At 38.1% G+C, this 21,469-nt stretch overlaps 1 protein-coding gene across 1 annotated transcript in view; it reads right to left on the reverse strand.

Moving 5' to 3' along the window:
• NBEA (neurobeachin) overlaps positions 1-21,469 on the reverse strand; it is a 4,581,458-nt gene that overhangs the window by 17,914 nt on the left and 4,542,075 nt on the right. Inside the window, exon 63 of the mRNA XM_044072852.1 lies at positions 20,902-21,053. Coding sequence (XP_043928787.1) covers positions 20,902-21,053 — 152 coding nt within the window. The remainder of the gene's footprint in view (positions 1-20,901; positions 21,054-21,469) is intronic.

Consider the following 21,469-nt stretch of genomic DNA (forward strand, 5'->3'; position numbering starts at 1 on the left):
TACAATGTACAGAATGGTCACATATCAGATTGTATACAAAATAATAAGGCACAGAGTAGGCAGCTGAGCTTATTGGGTTAACAGCACAAGCTACAAAACCCCAAAATTCCCCAGTGCTGACTTTCCATAGCTCCTGCTTCATTAATGTAGAACACTGAGCAAGTCATTTAAACAAACTGAGTACATTATTCCTGAAAACATTATTGACAAAGACCTATCAAAACATATCCTGCAGTCTCAACCTCATTTTCTCTGTACCATGGTTGCACTAACAATAATGTAGAAAGACAAAACCTGCAACAAAAATTGTGGCACACCCTGCAAATTTAACTCGTTTTTGCAACACTTATTCACAGGATATGAAGATCACTGCAGTTAGGCAAAGTGGCCTCCAGGTTGTGCTGATGTACTGTAAGAATAACATTAGACTCGTGCCTACCAGGAAAATCATAACAGCACTTCAAATCATGTCCAGAAGCAAAATGCAGAACGTACTGCTGAAGAGAGCCAAACTATGCAACAGTAAAGAGAAATACAGCCCAAACAAATGTTTTTCAGGATGGTTTCCCTGCTGACATTCGGATTATTTCTCAGCAATGGCACTGTTAACTATTCAAATGCAAGGAGCCAAGTACATATATTTAATTCGCCCTGATCTACAGAATTTGCAATGTCTGCAATTTAAATGCAAAACACGCATATGTGGAAGTGTATGTAATGTATATCTATATATATATATATATATATATATATATATATATATATATGTGTGTGTGTGTGTGTGTGTGTTTGGGTGTGTGTATGTCTGCTGTGTGTGTTTGGGTGTGTGTATGTCTGCTGTGTGTGTGTGTGTGTGTGTGTGTGTGTATAATTATATATTTTCTATATATCTGTATGCATACATATCTTTCTAGTGATGATCATAGTGTACTAAAACATGTAATTAAGTGAATATTAAATCACAAAACAAACACAGCCTAAAAATGCTAAAAACGTTTTCTGTAGGGGGCCATCTGCACTTCTTTCAATACAAACAATACACAGAGCAGAGCAAAGCAAAGTCTTCACGGTGTGAAATTTAACTTATCTTTTGAACCTGGCAATTGATATGCAATGCAGGCTGTGGTGACAGACATTCTTGGGGAATATCAGAAGTAAGGGGCAAGCAAAGTATTCAAAAAGGTAACACGTTTCTGCTGGACACAAAGAAAGGAGAAGAAAATGAAACATAATTTCTAATTTCTTCCAAGAAAGGTGAAAAGGCGTGTCTCCATTTATTTCCATCAAATCAAACACAGAAAAATAATGTTAAAAAAAACAGAAAATAAAACCAAGGCATAAATACAAAAAAAAAAAAAAAATGGAAATAGACTTGAGAATTTTCATACTGTATTAGGAAATGTAAAGCCAGACTTGCTACAAGGAAACAAGGAAATGAGACATAGAAATGGAACTGGAAGACACAGGAGAAAACCGTAGAAAATATTACCCTGCTTATATTTGCAAAGAAAAAGGAACAGAAAAATGGATGATCAGATGATTTATTCTCCAATAAACAAGCTACAATTTACTGTAGTAAGTATGCTAAACGAGTTAAAAAATGAAGTGGTATTGATCAGATGAGCCATTAATAAATAAGACAATGAAGTTTAGTAGAAAGACTGTACAACAACAGACAGCGATGATCTAAAGCAGAAAAATTATTAGATGGAAAAATAATTCAAGTCCTTTCCCAACACCTCCATGAATGTAAACTGGATGAGATTCCATCTGGTCGAGTTCAGCCCACCAAAGCTAAACTCCTCCGCTGCAGTTCCCTACACCATAGCTGGGATGCTTTCTAATCCTGCGAGATTCAATCTGGTTGAGTTCAGCTCACCAAAGCTAAACTCCTCAGCTGCAGTTTCTCTAAAGCACTGCTGGGATGCTTTCTAATCCTTCACTGACATTGATCACAGTAATTTAGCTACGGTGGGGCAAAGTGGGCAACTGCCTTGGGCGCAAAGTTTTAGAGGGTGTGACCTCAGCCATACAATCCTGATTGCTCTTAAAAGCTGACCAGCAGAATGTCAGTGGAAGAGGGTTTAAATACTATAAGGCTATTGCTTACAAACTAGGATACTGAAGTACTTTCCTTCAGACTAGTCACTATGCAGGGTAAAATATAGGCAGAAGACTGGATGCTTCCAACACTTAGCACAAGGACAGAGGTGTTTTACAGTTTGTCCTAATTAAAGGTTCGATTGAATGGACTCCAACTGCTGTGTGTGTGTGTGTGTGTGTGTGTGTGTGTGTGTGTGTGTGTGTGTGTGTGTGTGTGTGTATGTGTTCAGTGATTTTTTGAGGGTGAATTGAAATTCAGGGAAATGGGTTTTCAGTGAATAAACGTAGACCCATATAAATATATATAAGTATTTATGCACGAGCGCGCACACACACACACACACACACACACACACACACACACACACACACACATGTGTGTGTGTGTGTGTATATATATATATATATATATATATATATATATATATATATATATATAGGGTCTATTTTATATATTCGAACGCTTAAATGTTCGAATCACTAAAGATTGAACTTTAGTGATCGAACATTTAAGTGTTCGAATATATTAAAAATTAATATTTAACAAAAAAAAGTAAAACTAAAGGGTTTAAACAGGGCGGCAAGCCCACCTGCACCCCCACCCCCCCATTACTTAAATATACCAACTCCGAGATTGCACTTCAGTGTGCTACAGTGCGGAAATGGAATATTTCCCATTCCCTACATTGTAGTGCAATCTTGGAGTTGGTATACTTAAGTAGCGGTGGGTGTGGGGGGTACAGGGGGGCTTGCTCCCCTGCTTACACTCTTTAGTTTTAATTTCTTTTGTTTGTTTGTTTTTTTTTTTAAATTTTTTTAATATATTCGAACATTTAAATGTTCGATCACTAAAGGTCGATCTTTAGTGATTCGAACATTTAAGCGTTCAAAAACATAAAATAGACCATATATAGATATATATATATATATATATATATATATATATATATATATATATATATGTGGCTCTACTTCACATTACCAAAATCCTAAAACAACGACTTTCACAATACTAAGACCACAAATCCAAAACTACACAATAATGAAACTATAAAGTGCCAACTTTCAAAACAATGAATCAAAACTCAAACACACATTACTTGTTATTCCCTTCACCACAAGTGTACTACAAAAAAAAAAATGTACACTGCCAGGAATGTTCACCATTAAACTGCACACACTTCAAATCACAAAGTAAACCGTAAAATAAAAAATTATCAACACATTAACAAATAATTCAAATTACCAACACACCTCCTAAACCTTACACAATTTCCATAACTACCTCTGAACCTTTGTTTTCTAAACCGGAATATCTAAAAGCCAACTACATGGGGGGTTGCTTCACCCCCATTCCCCTAACTAAATATACCAACTCCGAGATCACATTACAGTGGGGAAGAAGACAAATACCTTTTGGTTACAGCATTGTATTGTACATACTTGTACCCGCGGTGGTGGTGCTGCGGTAGCGTTGTTGCCTCACAGTAAGACGCTGTCCGGTTCGATTCTCAGCTAGAGCGTCTTCTGCGTGGAGACATGCGTGAATGGGCGTACCTTCGTTGAAGGTTGTGCGTCAGGCCTGGCAAGCCTAAACGTAAAAATCAACTGCCAATCATTAGCGGTTTGGAGTTCCGCTGTGGTGACCCCTAACCGGGAAAAGCCGAAAGAGGCAAACAATTGTATTGTACATACTTCCACAACTACCAGTTACAAAACGTCTGCCATATTTTTTTTTTTTAACTACAGAACTTCAAAGATACATACCTGTATTTACAAAGCCTTAAGTAATACTTCCTGGATACTTGTCGGTAATCTGTAATTCGGCATTTTCAGGTTCAGTTTTATCAAACTTGGCATTTTAAAGTTTCGGTATTTTGTACTTTTGTGATTGTAGTCTCGGTATTGTGAAAGTCAGTATTTTAGAGTTTTGGTAATGTGAAGTAGACCCACACACACATACATATATATCTACACACACAGTAGATATAAAAAGTTTACACACCCCTGTCAAAATGTCAGTTTTTTGTGATATAAAAAAATGAGACCACAATAAATCATTTGAAAACTTTTCCTATCTTTAATGTGACCTAAAACCTGTACTATTCAACTGAAAAACAAAGAAATCTGGTAAAAATATAAAAAAAATGTACAATAAGCTGGTTGCATAAGTGTGCACACCCTTAAACTAATAGTTTGTTGAAGCACCTTTTGATTTAATTACAACGTTCAGTCTTCTTGGGAACACACCTGCCATCAATTAAAGAGACTCTGTGTACACACCTGCCATCCATTAAAGAGACTATGATTAACCCGAAATAAAGTTCAGCTGTCCTATTAGGATTTTCCTGACATTTACTCAGTTGCCTGCTACAGCAAAAGCCATGGTTTGCAGAGAGCTTATAAAGCATCAAAGGGATCTCATTGCTGAAAGCTATCAGTCAGGAGAAGGGTACAACAAAAATTTCTACAGCATTGGATATACCATGGAACACAGTGAAGACAGTCATCAAAAAGTGGAGAAAATATGAGACAACAGTGATGTTGCAAAGAACTGGACTTCTCTCCAAAACTGATGAAAAGTCAAGGCGAAAACTGGTCAGGGAAGCTGCCAAATGGCCTACAGCAACACTGAAGGAGCTGCAGAAATTTCTGGCAAGTACTGGTTGTGTACTACATGTGACAACAATCTCCCATATTCTCCACATGTCTGGGCTATGGGATAGGGTTGCAAGATGGAAGCCTTATCTTACACAGAAAAACATCCAGGCCTGGCTAAAATTTGCAAAACATCACATCAAGTCTCCCAAAAGCATGTGGGAAAATGTTTTATGGTCTGATGAGACCAAGTTTGAACTTTTTGGCCATAATTCCAAAAGGTACGTTTAGCGCATAACAACACTTCGCATCACCAAAAGAACACCATCTCTATGGTGAAGTATGGTGGTGGCAGTATCATGCTTTGGGGTTGCTTTTCTTCAGCTGGAACTGGGGCTTTAGTCAAGGTGGAGGGAATTATGAACAGTTCCAAATACCAGTCACTTTTGGTCCAAAACCTTCAGGCGTCTGCTAGAAAGCTGAATATGAAGAGGAATTTCACCTTTTAACATGACAATGACGCCAAGCATACTTCCAAATCAACAAAAGAATGGCTTCACCAGAAGAAAAATTAAAGTTTTGGAATGGCCCAGCCGGAGCCCAGACCTAAATCCAATAGAAAATCTGTGAGGTGACGTGAAAAGGTCTGTGTACAAGAAATGCCCACGCAATCTGAAAGATTTGGAGTGCTTTTGCAAGGAAGAGTGAGTAAATATTGCCAAGTCAAGATGTGCCATGCTGACAGACTCCTACCCAAGAATACTGAATGTTGTAATTAAATCAAAAGGTGCTTCAACAAAGTATTAGTTTAAGGGTGTGCACACTTATCCAACCAGCTTATTGTATGTTTTTTTATTCACCAATACAAGAACCAGGGACCTAAATCTCATGGTGGACAGACAGATTTATAACCCAGCACCTCCCAAACCTTGGGAATTAATTTCCCCTGCATCTTAAGCAGTCAGACAGAATATATTCCCTTAAACATAAACTAGACGACTGGACCAGAACTGACTGATTTGCTTCACCTGAAGAAAAGAGGTGCAGCCTGAGGGAGGGCACTGGCAAGGTGAGAATGATCATGAGACTTGTTGGCCTTGAAATATCTATGAATCGATTAGTAGTACAAATTGATAAAAGAAGCAGAAGGTAATATAAACCTTGGGGCAGATTACCTACCTGTGGAGATACATAAAATGTTATACATGGTTTGAGTAATACAGTAATTTAACTAAAGTGTGTTTATAAAATAGCACATAAGAATTCATAAGCGCTAACAAGCAGAGTTAATACTAATTTTAATATGTTAACTAAACATTGATATATCAGAATCCTGGCTTAAACCCTGCATACAGGACAAGGAAATTGCAATTTTGTGTCATGAAGCCTTCAGAAAAGACAGACAGGGCAAAAGATACGAAGGAGCTGCTCTATTTACTAATTTGAAGCTAAAACCAAATCTACACCAGAAATAAGTTTCATTAAAAAACTGGGAGAGAAAACTTTCTGCTTAAAGATGGCCATGTTAAACAGATTCATACATCATGTGTGTATCTTGACCCCTTAAATGAAAAGACACTACTTTCAGAAATTGTATCTTGATTTCCTAACAAGTGCAAATGACTTATATGGTTAGGAGATTTTAATATACCCTAGAATAAACAAGACAACAAAGATTATACCTCTGCTATGACCTAGCACGTTTCTCCCAGCTTATGACATCATCCACAAGGAAAATACAGCATACAGGAGCAAATAATACAATCACAAGCAGGGCAGTACAACTCATTTTAGCAACCATCTTGCAGATTTCATGATACAGAAACATAAGACTTTACCCATCATTCTTAAACACCCCTATAGAGGACAAAGGTGAATAATTCAACCAATCAAGCCAGAGTTGGCTGAACCATGCCCATAGCATCAATAAAATGTTACATACTCTGAATGTCTTCCTTCTAAACCTGCTAAACAAACACATTATCTGTTAAAAAGTATGAGTAAGAACTCAGTTTTTTATACAACTGTAACAGTAAGGAAAAGAATGCAATTACGAGAGTTAGACTGGAAAGATAACAAGCAAAACATAAACTCACTCAACCCGTACAAAGAGGCACAAAATAAATGTCAGCTGCTGACAAGAAAATGTAATCAGAATTAGTTTAGAATTCCACAAGAACCTAATTTTGAAAAATCCATCAGGTTTTACAGTTAAACTTCTTGGGAATACTAACACCCCTGTGAGAACTAACTGGACCTACCCATGTCAGGGAACACCGCCACCATGTCTGCAGACTTCTTGCAGTCCATAGCAAGTAATTTGCCCAACAAGACCCTCCATCAAATCTCTCTACCACCAAACTCCAAACAAGACCCTCCACCAAATCCCTCTACTACGAAACAATATGCCAGATGATTTCAACTTCCAACCCACAACAGTAGCTTCCGTAAAAGGGATGGTATATAAAAGAATCATCACAGACCTCTCTTTGGACAGGCCAGCATTAGTACACCTAAAAAGTCAGCACCATATACTGTGGTTCCAATAACCAGACTAATAAACTGTTTCAGAAAAGGATCTTTTCCAGAGCTCTGAAACCAAGCCAATATTACACTTCTGCATGTAGGTGGTGAGAAAATAAGACTGAAAACTGTTGTCCTATAACAATATTAAGATCTCTACCTAAACTATTTGAATGCAGTGAAGATATACACCTTTCAGAGTATGTAACTGACAGTTCTTACACAACTCTAACTCATGGCAGTGCACAACATACAAACAGCCCTATTAAAAAAAAGTTGTTGCTGACACAGCAACTTGTGAAGACAACAAGCTAACATCTGCTGGTCTGGTTTACAAGCTACTTCATACTGAATGAAGTTCAGTAATCCAACTGCAAAAAAAAGCTCTCTCATAAATTCACATGAAATATTAGAATCTGCGTTTAGGCCACTCCTCTTTTACATGTTTACCAATGAAATTTATTTCCTCAATAATGGTATCAGATTACGCAATGCACTGACAACCAAATCTCACTACACTCAGCAACTGACCTACAATCCCTCATCGCAGAGCTGTAACAAAGTTTTGGATTACTTGATAACTGGATCTGTCAGAGGAAAGTGACTTCAGATGAAAAAAGTCCAAGTTATTTACGTTTCCCAAACAGTAATCAGACCCTATCGCACAAAAGGTGACCCTCAACAATCACAAGATTATCTAGTGCTTATAAGTACAGCCTTGGAAATACCTAGGAATTATAAATGACCCATAAATAATTGCAAAGACCACATAAATATTACCAAGCATAAACACAAAAACTAAACATTTATTACAGAACAAATAGCAATCTGGTTCTTGACCCAAGGACAAAGATCTCAAAGGTACTAATGCAGCCCAAACTGATGTATAAGATAACAGCCATCAGAAACCCAAAGCGGACAGTGCTTTCACAAAAAGCCACTACCTACTGCAGGTCAGAGAACAAATAACCATCACTGTATTGTGCAGGTAAGCTGGATGATTTTAGATGACAAGCTCAGTTACCTATTGGTTGGCCAATAGCCTAGTACCTACCTAAGAACAACCTGCAGTAAACCCTGTGCTGCTCACCATCAGGCAAACTTCTACATGGGTACACAACTACCAGCCAACTTTGCTCAATGAACAAACACCTCCTAAATGACCAAGCAGCTACCTCTAGGACAAGTGGTAGAATATCTACTACCCACCACCCCAGCAAATGGAATAAACTACTCCACCACCTATGAGCCATGCCAAGTTCCTCATCTTTCAAGGAAGCAGCCTCAACACCTCCTTACAATGCAAACATTAAAAAGAGACTGTCACACAGGCCAATGTTCCATCCTCTGTTTCCCTTCCTCGGGATAGCTAATCATATCACATAACTGAGCTCACATTTAATTTACAATTCTTATTTCTCCCCTTACAGTTATCCTACAGCCTCGCACCTATCCTCTACACATTCACTAGTCTTCATACACCCACTACTCATACCTACTAGGCTCAGCTCAGAAATAAACAGTTTGCTGTTCAATGTCTGACCATAATCTTGCACTTATAGTTTATATATTCTACCCATTCCCCTCCTTTCTGAAATACTTTTATGACATTAATGTTTCCACGGCAGTGCCTTTTTATACAAAGTGTTGATTTTTTTATAATTGTCTTTATTTTTACTTTAGTGTGTGTGTGTGTATATATATATATATATATATATATATATATATATATATATATATATATATATGAATGATCCTATGAATTTTGTTTTTCTTTTCAACGTGTTTTCTTCTATTTCATTCATAGGTGTTTTAAATAAATGCATTACAAACATTAATATAATTGTTTTTCCATGAAAATGATCTTGTACATCAGTTACAGCGAGATACATTTGTTTTTTTTTTTTAATTGCAGTCCTTGTTAAATGTTTTGTATAGTTTTATTGAGTACATTCTGTTTATTACTGGGAACTTTTCTTTCTTGGGACCCCAGTGTAAATGGGCATCTCCAAAGCAGGGTACACTTGGTTAACAAAACATAAATAAATAAGGGTAGGGGTTACATTAACTGAATTTACAGGAAAATACCAGGTATAGAGACATAAAGACAACATAGTACAATACATCACAAAGGGATATCATAAAATGCATTGTTTGAAAAGGTAGAATGACTGTCCAGGCATTCCAGAGTTTTGTCATAAGTTAATTTTTAACTGAAACATTATTACTTTCCACAGTAGAAGTACCCGAGAGAATATCTGGAACAAGAACCAATACAAATACTTTTCCCTTAAACAAAGTCTTTCTTTGGTGCCCAGCTCATATGACCAACAAGATGATCAGATTACCACCACAAGCATATGAGGTGTGCATGTTAGTACGCAACTGTCATGCAATGGAATGCTGTCAACATCCAAGACACTTTTCTGCCTTATGCCTGCTTGTCAGGATTTTATTACACTCCCCATGGCAAAGCAAAGATTGAAAGTGAATGTCCAAGCAACTGGCAGTCTGTTATTGAAAGTTATGAGTTATGTAAAACTACACTTATGCTATACAAGTACTGTTTAGTATAGTTTCTTCAACTTTTGACTCTGTTTTACCCCTTAGGGCTATATGTAAAAATTGTAACTGTATATTACCGGCTTACCTGGTTAATAAACTAAAAAAAAAAAAAAAATAATCAAAAGAAAAAGCAGAAAGAAAATTAGATGTACACATTTAAAAGAGAAGACCGACAGAGCAGGTGTTACTCATATATAAAAATGTGACAGTGTGCATCAAGAAAACTAAAAGAAATACTGCAAAATACAGTGCTTAACAAGACCTTATCCAAGTGGGACTTTTATGTTCTTACTGACTTGTGTTTTCTCTATGTGTAATTCCACACTGTTTTTCTCTAGTGTCAGTAGCCTGGTCTTAGTTTCATCAAGAGAATTACATTTACCCTGCATGAGAGACCCAATGGTACATAATAAAAGTATCTTTGCAAGTTATAAATATAAGAATTTAATTAAAACAGTGGTCATACATGGTACACACAAAGAAAGGAAAAAGGTTTAACAATAAAAGGTATACCTAAGCAATTTTACTGTACCTCTCACAGATTCCACTGCTAACATACCGGTGATAATCAGTGAATTCAAAAAGACATCCAACACTAAACACAGGGTTCAGACAGCTGTATGTTAAAATAGTAACTTACAACAAACCAAAGATCATTAGAATTCTTCACTACAATTCTTTAAAAGATGCATCAGGAAACCTCTTCCCTTGAAAATGTTGACTAGAGCAGACCAGCATTTTTCCAAGATGCTTAAACATTACAGGAACGAGAGATCAAAAACAAAGCTGGCAAAAATTCCAGCCAACGTATGTCCACATGGTCCTCTGCTTCAGCATCTGACACACTGTCTCCAGCCAAGTACTAATTATGTTTGACTGCTACCTAATAAAACATCAAAGCATGCAAAGCTAAGGATGTAGTGCCATGCTTTTTAACAGTCTAATCTAGAGACAGCACACCATCGCGTTGAGATCATCCTTTTAAATAGTCTAATCTATTGAGAGCACAATATGGTACTGACATCTTACTAGTACTCAATGGCTTAAAAGTCTCAGAAAAGGTCTGGTTTAGGAGATATCTGTCACTCTATATATATATATATATATATATATATATATATATATATATATATATATATATATATATATATATATATACTGGCACAGAACCAGTCTTTGGTAACAGCTTTCATTAATCCATGGGCCTTTAAACTTCCAGATGATTTTTTTTCCTTTCTTTTTGTAAACACTTTACTAAAATTTTGAATAATAAAAATGCAATTTAACAAAATCTTAAACACTTACGTTCCATGCTGGGATTAAAAGAAATTACTAGACACTGTTGACTCAATCATTACCAGACGATTTAAAAAACCTAAATCCTAACCATGAACTAAACTATTTATAATATATACCAGATGTCTCATCTTCTACTTAATTTATTTAAAATATCAACATATATACTGAAATAACTAGGGAGTAATATCTTTATATTTTTCAAACTGATGCAATTTAGTACAAGATTTGCAATTAATACTTGTTTGTTTACATCTCTTCTTGATAATGTTACTTTCATTTTTGTTGACAATTGTTATATTCAGGAACTCAAAAAAGGAGGTAATAGCTTTTTTTCAATGTTAATTATAATTCTGCACGCAGCTGCTAAAGGACACCAAAGACGTGGTGACTGATCAGGACTTACACAAAAGTCTTTCAGCTTTCTCACCAACAGTGCCTGAGCAAATTACTGAAATTTCATCTAAAATTTTCTTACCATACTACAATCAAAAATACATTGCCAATCAGCCCTTAATTCTACATTACATCTCCAACAATAAACAATGTCCTTTGCAAATATTTGCCAGATTTTGCAAGGAATACGAAAAGCTCTGCAGATACATTTCCAAGTGAATATTTTCCAAAATAAAGACTATTTTAGCTAACCTTAGTATTAGTCTTATTTGATTCAAATGAATTCCAATTAATAATCTGGAATAGATAACTTGTATGACACACTTTTGTGTAGCTGAGATAAAACTGAAGACAAACTTGACTCACTCAACAAAACAGATTCTATATATTTTAATTCTATGTATTTTAATAATGTTCCACATCTGTCATCTTTGCCTGCACTAGTAATCAGTCTTTAGAATCTAATCCATACTTAAGAACAATGTTGTAAACTGACTTAAGTCTGGTTCCTTTAAGCAATTAAAGCCATTAAACTCCATTTCCATTATTATAGCAATATTAGAGGCTTCAATGAACCCCAGTATACATGAGAACGGCACTACAGAAAAATACAGTTTTAAATGTTGAATATCTCAGTCTCTCTTATATATATATATATATATATATATGTGTATGTGTGTGTGTGACTGTACAAATGTGTGTGTCTGTACAAATGTATATGTATGTGTGTGTGTGTGTGTGTGTATATATATATATATATATATATATATATATATATATATATATATACATACATACGTACATACACACACACACACGCATACATATACATTTGTACAGACACACACACACCCACACACACACGCACACATGTATTTGTCTTGCATAAAACGAAAACCAAAGATATTTGGTTATGGGCAAAAGAACCACTTGGCAGTTTCTGTACTACATGATACTGTGCAAAGGTACATTTTAAAACAAAAAAAATTCATTTTAATGAAACTGTCAACAAAATGGTCAGAAGACATGCACAGATGGGGGGATGACAGGCGAACCTTATATAAGTGGTGGGAAGACTGCCCAAAAATGGGTAAACAAATTTACTTCTGAGCCTGTCTTCAAGGACACAGTACTTTCAAAACAATTTCTAATCAGGTGTCATTCAGGCTCTTTTGTTCTTTGTTCCCCATGAATGAAAGCGATGCCTAAACAGTATTAAGAAAGAATGGAGAATTTCAGTCCGTATAAATTGAAAAGAAAGAGTCTGTGTACCGTGTTTCTGCTCTTATATGGACAACCATTGCATATTTATAAATATTTCATCCATGTTCTAGCTGTTAACTGTATATTTTGAGCCAAAACAGAACAAGATGTACCTGTCTATAAAGGACACACAACTCCTGAACTTGAATTCCAGTGCTAATCTTATTGAGATATGAAGGTCAAGAAGCAGAAATCACATTTTGTAAATTTATTTTATTTATTTTACATTTGTTGACTGGGAAAGTCCGACTGGATATATGTCCATTTTCAGCGGAGGCCTGGAGAGAAAAGCTCCACATAAAATAAAAAAAAATGTATAAAAAGCTCCAATTACAATAAAAAACTTTTGTAAACAAAATCAACAAAAGATTAAAAAAAAGATTACGATAATAAAGCTCAGCTACACTCTAAACGGACTTAAAATACAAATTCATTGGCAGTACAGACCTACTGCCACATATAAACATTTAATAAACATAGTCTTTACCAGAACAGTGATGATGCAGAATATAAACACAGGTAGGGAGTTGTTTCCTGGATTAACAAAAATTGTTAAGAAAATAGTTTGAGAGAAAAAGAACCACGCAAGAAGAATTCAGTAAAACAGGCTATAAAGTGGTAAGCTGAAGGAGAACTGAGTCAGTCAGGATTAGAGCATGGACAAAGCCACTGTGATTTTAGGAAGATTCTCGGTTGTTTTTTCTGAAAAGTGGAGTGGAAGACAGGGATGTTATTTCTCTGGGAAGCTTGTTCCAAGTGTTTCCAATTGAGTTAGTAAACAGGCTGTCCCCAGATTTGTTGTTAGATTTATAGGAAGAGGCAAGTAGTCTGTTGGCAGATCGTAAGGTTGACAGATTTTGATAGGGGCTAATGAGGTTTCTGAGTATAGGAGTATTTGAGGGATGATGCAGGATCTTGTGAGTGAGGTTGACAGATTTTGATAGGGGCTATAGGGGCTAATGAGGTTTCGGAGTATAGGAGTATTAGAGGGATGATGCAGGATCCTGTGAGTGAGGTTGACAGATTTTGATAGGGGCTAAATGAGGTTTCTGTGTATAGGAGTATTTGAGGGATGATGTAGGATCTTGTGAGTGAGGTTGACAGATTTTAATAGGGGCTAATGAGGTTTTTGTGTATAGGCGTATTTGAGGGATGATGCAGGATCTAGTGAGTGAGGTTGACTGATTTTGATAGGGGCTATAGGGGCTAATGAGTTTTCTGAGTATAGGAGTATTTGGGGGATGATGCAGGATCTTGTGAGTGAGGTTGACAGATTTTGATAGGGGCTAGAGGGGCTAATGAGTTTTCTGAGTATAGGAGTATTTGAGGGATGATGCATGATAGGGGCTAATGAGGTTTATGAGTATAGGAGTATTTGAGGGATGCTGCAGGATCTTGTGAGTGAGTAGGAGTTGCTGAAAAAGAAACTGGGGTTGCAGTTCAGACCATCCCAGAAGTTTGAGATTTTCGCAATGGAGGGTACGAAATGGGATACCAGTGGCAAATCTGGCAATGTTATTGTAAGAAGTTGCCATTTTATTTATATTGCTTTTGGAGAGGTTTGTATAAATTTGGGAGGCATAGAGGAGGGTAGAGGTTAGGTGAGTTTGGGCAATAGTAGCCCTGGCTGAAGGAGTAAGAAAGGATTTAATTCTGTACAGGGAACCAAGTTTTTTATTAACTGATTTTATTGTTAGGTTGATATGAATGTCAAAATTTAGGTTATGATCAATTGTTACCCCTAGGAGTTTGGTGGTAGTATCAGGAGCTATTTTGGTACCATTTTTAGAGGTGATTGAGAAGTTTATAGTGGGGGATTTTTGTGTGGGGATGAACAACAGTAGTTTCATTTTTTTAGGGTTGAAGAGGAGACAGCATTGGAGGAACCAGTTTTCTACTGGAGTAAATGGCCTTTAAATTCAAAGCAAATTTTATGATGTTTTAAAACTCACCTTTGCACAATATCATGTGGAGTATAAACTGCCAAATGGTTCCGCACTCAAGTCATTAAGCCACATGTGCCAGTACAATTCCATCATAGTCCATGTAGGTGTAAATGACCTGAGATGTACTTCCCTGGACTATAGGAAAGGATATGTTATAGAGCTTTCACAGTATGCGCCTCAGGCTGGTACCTAGCATTAAGCAGCATATTACCATCAGCAAGGATAATGCCACAATATGACCAAAAATTATTGATTTCAACAATGAGCTGTCTTTCTGGTGTCATTCTAAAGGAATCCAATATCTGTCACCTTGGGATGGCATAGTTAACAGATTACATTGGTTTGCCAAGAGTGGTCTGCACCTTTCCCCTCTCAGCTTTCGAATATTGGGTAAAACTTTGGCCATCCCTATAGTGCCTTTTTTAGGCAATGCCAAATTGACAAACCTATCGACATAGCAAAATCAACTCAAATGAACCTCAGGGTGTTACTGCTCAAAGCAAGGACCCTAAACAAAAAACTAAACTCCCTGCAAGCCCTCCTCACAATTAAGAATAGAGAAATCTCTGCAGTTACTGAGGCACGGTTTAAAGAGATTGCCCTAGCAGTGCAAAGTGTCAATGCCTTCCATACCTTTAGATCTGTCAGTAGCTGCACAGACAAGGGCTAAAGGTAGAGGTTTCTCAGTATATATCAATAGCAAGCAGACCTCTAAGATAGTCAAACAGGATGACACACTTGAGTTCCTCCATGTGCAGATCACCATAGACAAAATCCTGAACCATATCCTAGCCAGCTGCAAGTCACCCTCCATGTCCCAAGAAGCTTGCTTGGACCTACTCAAGACACTTACATTCCAACCTATCACCCCACTCATGGGAGAGTTTAATTACCCCTGTATAGACTGGGAATCCAATATGGCCTCAACTCTAAAGGCACAGAAATTCCTGGACTTTCTAACTACAAACACCCTTGACCAAAGAGTGAATTTGCCGACTACAGGCTCCAACATATTGGATCTCATGCTCACAAATATGGGAGAATACTGCACCTCATGCCCCCCCCCCCCCAATGTCTCGTCCTCCCTGGTAAGGTCTGAGACCATAAACCTGCCACCTTTGAAATCAAGATCAACTTCTTCATCCCATTAAAACCAGTAACACTTAGGAACTATTCCAAGGCAAATTACCTTCAATTAAGTAATGGTTTGTCTAAATTCAATGCCCCATCCAAACCCCAAGAACACAGCAGCATATGCTGCATTGCTCTCAGAAACTCTGTACAGCCACAACAGTGGCTGCATACAGGATGCTGTACCTACCAGAAGTAAGCCCAGGACTAGCCGTAGAAAGAAACAACCCTGGTGGCATCCAAAATTAAACAGGATTTACAACAAAAGGAAAGAAATTATGGCAAAAATCAGAAAGGATGATTCCAGTAACGATAAAAACTCTCTCATCACACTAAACAGGCAACTAAGAAGGCTAATTAGATCAAGCAAAGACAACCTTGAGTTTAAGATAGCCTCCTAGGTGAAAGGTAACCATAAGGCCTTCTACAGCTATGTCAGGTACTTCAAAGGCAGGACACAGCAATGTGCTGAACCAGTGGTTAATGGTGCCACATTCATGGAGCTTGGCGATATAGCGAATCTGTTAGTGAACAAATTTAGTCCCAACTTTACCCGCCTCTCAATCCCAACCATTCCCCCAAAAATGCCTTAAACATAACCCCCTCCAAAGATAACTAGGGAGCATGTACTGGCTGCACTCGCGAAAGCCAAGAACATGACCTCAGTGGGCTCCAATAATATCCCAGGATACCTCCTGAACAGCCTAAAATACTACTTGTCAGGACCCCTGGAGTCATTATTTAACTATAGTCTTAAAACAGGCTTTGTGCCATGTGAATGGAAGACTGACGGTCATCCCCCTTGGTAAAAGAGAAACTTTAACAGACTGTGGAAACTACAGATCCATTAGTCTGTCTAGTCTCATTTGCAAAGCCATGGAAAGAATTATCATGGAAATTATCAACAAGGACACAGGAGACCTCCAGACATTGGATCTATCCCAGCTTGGCTTTGTCAAAGAAAGGTCATGCTTACTAAAATCTGTTGGACTTCCTTGAAAAGGTCATTAATGCAATGAATTAGAGAAAAATGGTGTGGACTGCCAACAATATACCACTTGGGCACCATCAGCAAAGTTACGCAACTAGGTATAACCCCCTATATAACACAGTGGGATACCCAGCTGACAATGATAGAACCCAGGAGGTTAAAATCAGTGAGGCCACTTCCACAAAGAGACCAGTCACCAGTGGAGTCCCCCAGGGCTCTGTCCTACGCACACTCCTCTTTGGCATCTACTTCTCGGATGTCAAGGCCAAAGTCAAAGGCCTCTTGCTAACCAACTACAGATGATTGCAAACTGGGAGGAGTCACTGAATCCACCCAAGATGAAAACACCCTTCAGGGACCTCTAACACAGACAAGCACTTGGTACCAAAGCCATGGCTTAAAACTCAATACCAGGAAATGCATTATAGCACCTTTTGGGAAGTTGGATACCCTGGGTAACTATGTCATTAATAAAACACCCCTAAAAGTCAATTCACTAATCAGGGATCTGAGATCTCATGTACACAGTAACCTAACCTTCAACCAACACGTGCACAAAGTAGTAAGAAAAACCTTCTATGTTTCTCAACTTATAAGGAAGGGCATGGCATCTAGGGGTCAAGAGTGGACATTATACCACTGTACTTGGTGCTCATCAGACCCATCATAGAGTATAATGCCCCCTTCGCTATGTATCTGACCAGACATATTCAGCAACTGGAACATCTACAAAGGTTCCTTACAAAAAGAATGCCGGGAGTAAACACGATGTCATATACTGTTTGCCTATAAGCCCTGTCTCTCTACTTGATGGCATACAAACTTCTGAGAGGTGATCTTTGCTTGGCATACAAGGCATCCCTGGACCCTGTTTTTTTTTTTTAACTTTTTGCATATTTGCAAAACAAGCAGCATCAGAACTACTAGATTAAAAGAATTAAACTTTGCTTGAGACAAATAGGACATTTTGGAGAGACATATCTTTCTCAGAGAATTCCCATTTTCTGGAACAGGCTCCCCAACCATATGAAGCAGAGTTCCTCCCTGCCCCTATTTAAGTGCAAGTTGGGTCAATGGATGGGTAATTAGAAATTCACCCCTGGTATGGGACATATGTCTGTGGTGGACAGAGGCAGTCAGTAAATCACCCCCAATATAAATCAAATTTGCAGGGCACATTTGGGCTGTACTGCTAAGCTTATAAGGGCCCTAGCGGTCATTAGCCTAGTATACACCTATGAAGCAAATCAATATGTAAACATAGTCAAGTTTAAGACTCAAAGTGAAATGTATTTAACGATATAACAAAGTACTCTCTTCTTGCCTTGCCCTTGTTGTTCAGGCCACAGCAGAGAAACACTCACATTGGTCAGTTCACATACATGGTTAGCCTGCAATGAAAAAGCTTCTAAACTGCCAATCGCCGTTTTACTGTTGGCAGTGTATGCTGTTCTGCTTTTATGTCAAATTGTTGTTTTAACTCATATTAAACTAACTGAAAGTGGTGTTCTGAAGCGAATCTCTTTAATTTGGACTAAACTGCCAAACTAGTACAACAGGTGATGTCCTTACATTCACTGCTGCAGTATTCTTAGCATATAGAGATTCCCTGTCGTTGAAGCCTGATGTCTGGCCAGTCTATTTGCTTTAAAGGTACACCAAACATCACCCAAACACTCCTTGCGTAGCATAGGGCATAAAGGACACATTCAGGCCTACCACAGTCAGAACTTATTTTGCCAAACTGAACATATCTTTTCACCTGCAAACAAACAAGGGGCAATGAGACCTTATCTTCTTTGCCGGTTGTCACTTCTAGTACGGGATCTTGCTGTCAAGTTATCAAATGACTCTTCAAGCAGTCTATATCCCTTCTGGTCAGAACATTATGGCAGACAGTCTGAGCAGGTCCTTAACTCAGTCCTATGAATGGATGCTTCACAGGGATGTGTTTTTGGACATTATCCACCAGTGTGGTACTCCTGAAGTCGCCTCCCCTCTGAACAGACAACTTCCTCTGTTTTGTGCCAGAGTCCCAGGTCCCCTGGTGCGGAAGGTGGATACCCTCTCATTTTCTTGGAAGGGGACATTTCTTTATGCATTTCTCCCATTCCAAACGTCCTGTTCAGAATTCAACAGGATGCTCCCAAAATCTTGTTGGTGACTCCTTTTCGGCCGCGACAGCACTGGCTCTCTCTTCTGTGTTTAGCCGGGGGCAATCATCACAAGTTACCTCACAGTGTGGATCTACTCTCACAAGACAATGGATTGCTCATTCATCCCCACCTGTCTACACTTCAACTGACGCTCTGGGTGACAGGATTTTGATTCCTTATAGATAACTTTTTTCTGAGGAGTGCTGCAAATCTTGCAGGAGACCAGGAAACCTACTACTAGGAAATGCTACTTATCCAAAATGGAAAAGTTTTACTCTTTGGTGTCTCTCTCATAACCTGCACCCAATTACTAAGGATGTCCCTTTGGTTCTCTCTTATTTCTGTGAGTTGCTCAATCCTGGTTTGGCCTATTCTTCTGTTAAGGCCCATTTATCAGCTATCTTTGCATGTCTGCCTTTTTCTTCTCCTTTAGTTTCTAGATTTGAAGTGAAACAATTTCTTAAAGGTGTCCTTAATATTAGACCTCCCAGGAATCTTGTTCCTCTTCCCCGATATCTTAATTTTGTTTTGGAGAAGTTGACTCAGGCTCCTTTTGAGCCTGCTGCTTCAGCTTCCTTGCAACATTGTTCCTGGAAGACTGTTCTTTTGTTAGCTCTTACTTCTGCCAGACGGGTTTCTGAGTTACAGGCCCTTATGGCTTGTCCTCCTTTTTTGATCTTTCATGAGAACAAGCCATATGGGCCTGTATCTCAGAAACTTTATGCCTAAGGTGGTTAATGAGCTATCAATGAATCAGTCTATTAATCTGCCTACTTTTTTCCTCTCTCCGCAAACTGACAGTGAGAGGGTGCTGCATATTTTGGAAATGCATAAGCAACTCAGGGTTTATTTGGATAAGACCAAGGCTATTAGAAAATCTGATCAGTTATTTGTTTCTTTTCATGCTAGATCTTTGAGACTTGCTGTATCCACGCAAGCTACTTCTTGGATTTCTAAGGCTATTTCTTTTTGTTACACGTTTCATGGCAAGAGTCTTCCTTCTTCTGTCAAGGCACATTCTACTAGAGCTGTGGCTTCTTCTGGTGCTTTTTTCAAGGGCTTAGATGCTAATTATATTTTTGAATATGCTACCTAGACTTCTGTGCATACCTTTACCAAGCATTATAAGTTGGATGGTATCTCTAGAGCTAGGGCTGGTTTTACTAGTGCCGTTCTTCATGGCTTTTTTAGGGGAACTCTTCTGCTCCTTCCCCCTCCCTAGTTTCCTCTTGAGCTTTGGCACTCTCCCATATGTTAAGAATACTGCAGCAGTGAATGTAAGGACGTAGTATAGCTGTGTAAAACTTTATCATAATGGTAGATGTCCTTGCCTTCACTGCTACAATATTCACTCCCTCCTTCCCCCTAGTTCTTTGCCTTCCTGGATGTACAGATTACCTCTTGGGCTCCTTGGACTGGTGTTCCTACTGGGGCAATCATTTCTGACTATGGTAGGCCTGAATGTCACCTTAATGCCCTACGCTATGCAAGGAGCATTTCAATGACCTCTGGCGTACTTTTAAAGCAACAGGAGTCTTTGGTAGACTGGCTAGATGTCGGGCTTCCACAGCCGGGAATCCCCATATGTTAATAATACTGCAGCAGTGAAGGCATGGACATCTACCATTATGGAAAGATTTTTCACAACTGTACTTAAGCCATGGATTGAGCAGTAGTGAAAGTGTGAAGTGATACCACAAAAGCAAGAGATGATTTAAGACAATACCTCCTGAGAAAATGGATATATGCAGCTGTACGTGAACTTATGTAAATGTATACAAAGAACCAAAAATATAACATCAGAATTTTCAGACTACTATGTGGTAAGCCAGACAGAGAAACAGAGGAGGTGTGTTACATGTCAGGATGGCAAGGAACAGTTCTTTGCTCTAAAACGTAAGAGAATTACTTAAGAAAATGCACAGTATCTCACCTCTGATCATGAGATAAATCCATTGCCCTAATGCCAGCATCACAGCCAGGGTAGATGTACAGCTGTTTAAAGTCACAGGCTTGCCAAACTTCTACCACGCCATTGTCACCACCGGTGACAAGGTTCTGTCCATCACTGCTCAACAGCAAAGCCTGAAAATGAATAACCAAGAAACAAATTATATCATCAGAAATATGTAGTGCTCCCCACACACAAATACATTTTATAGAAGTATAGTCAGACAGACAGACATGCAAGAAATGGTACTGACAAAATAACTAGCGTTTCTTTTTATCCTAAATACAAGTAATGCAATGCCGATGTATAACAGCAATAATCAGTGACACGTGGTTGAGTGAGGGATGGGTACTATTACATTACTTCTTACTCTTTCTTGGTCACAGAGACTCAAGACCCATCTTCGGGGATCAACCCTGTCAGTCAGGAGGAAATCCTCTTATAACCGTAGCTTCATCTTGAATTACTATTATGCTATAAAATGAAAACTCAAGAAAGGATTTCTTATTAAACAAGTAGTATTCTGTGATTATGCATTATTCCCTAATGT

This window comes from Protopterus annectens, chromosome 5.part1 (genome assembly GCF_019279795.1).
Source record: "Protopterus annectens isolate FY-2018-M chromosome 5.part1, PAN1.0, whole genome shotgun sequence".
Taxonomy (NCBI): Eukaryota; Metazoa; Chordata; order Ceratodontiformes; family Protopteridae; genus Protopterus; species Protopterus annectens.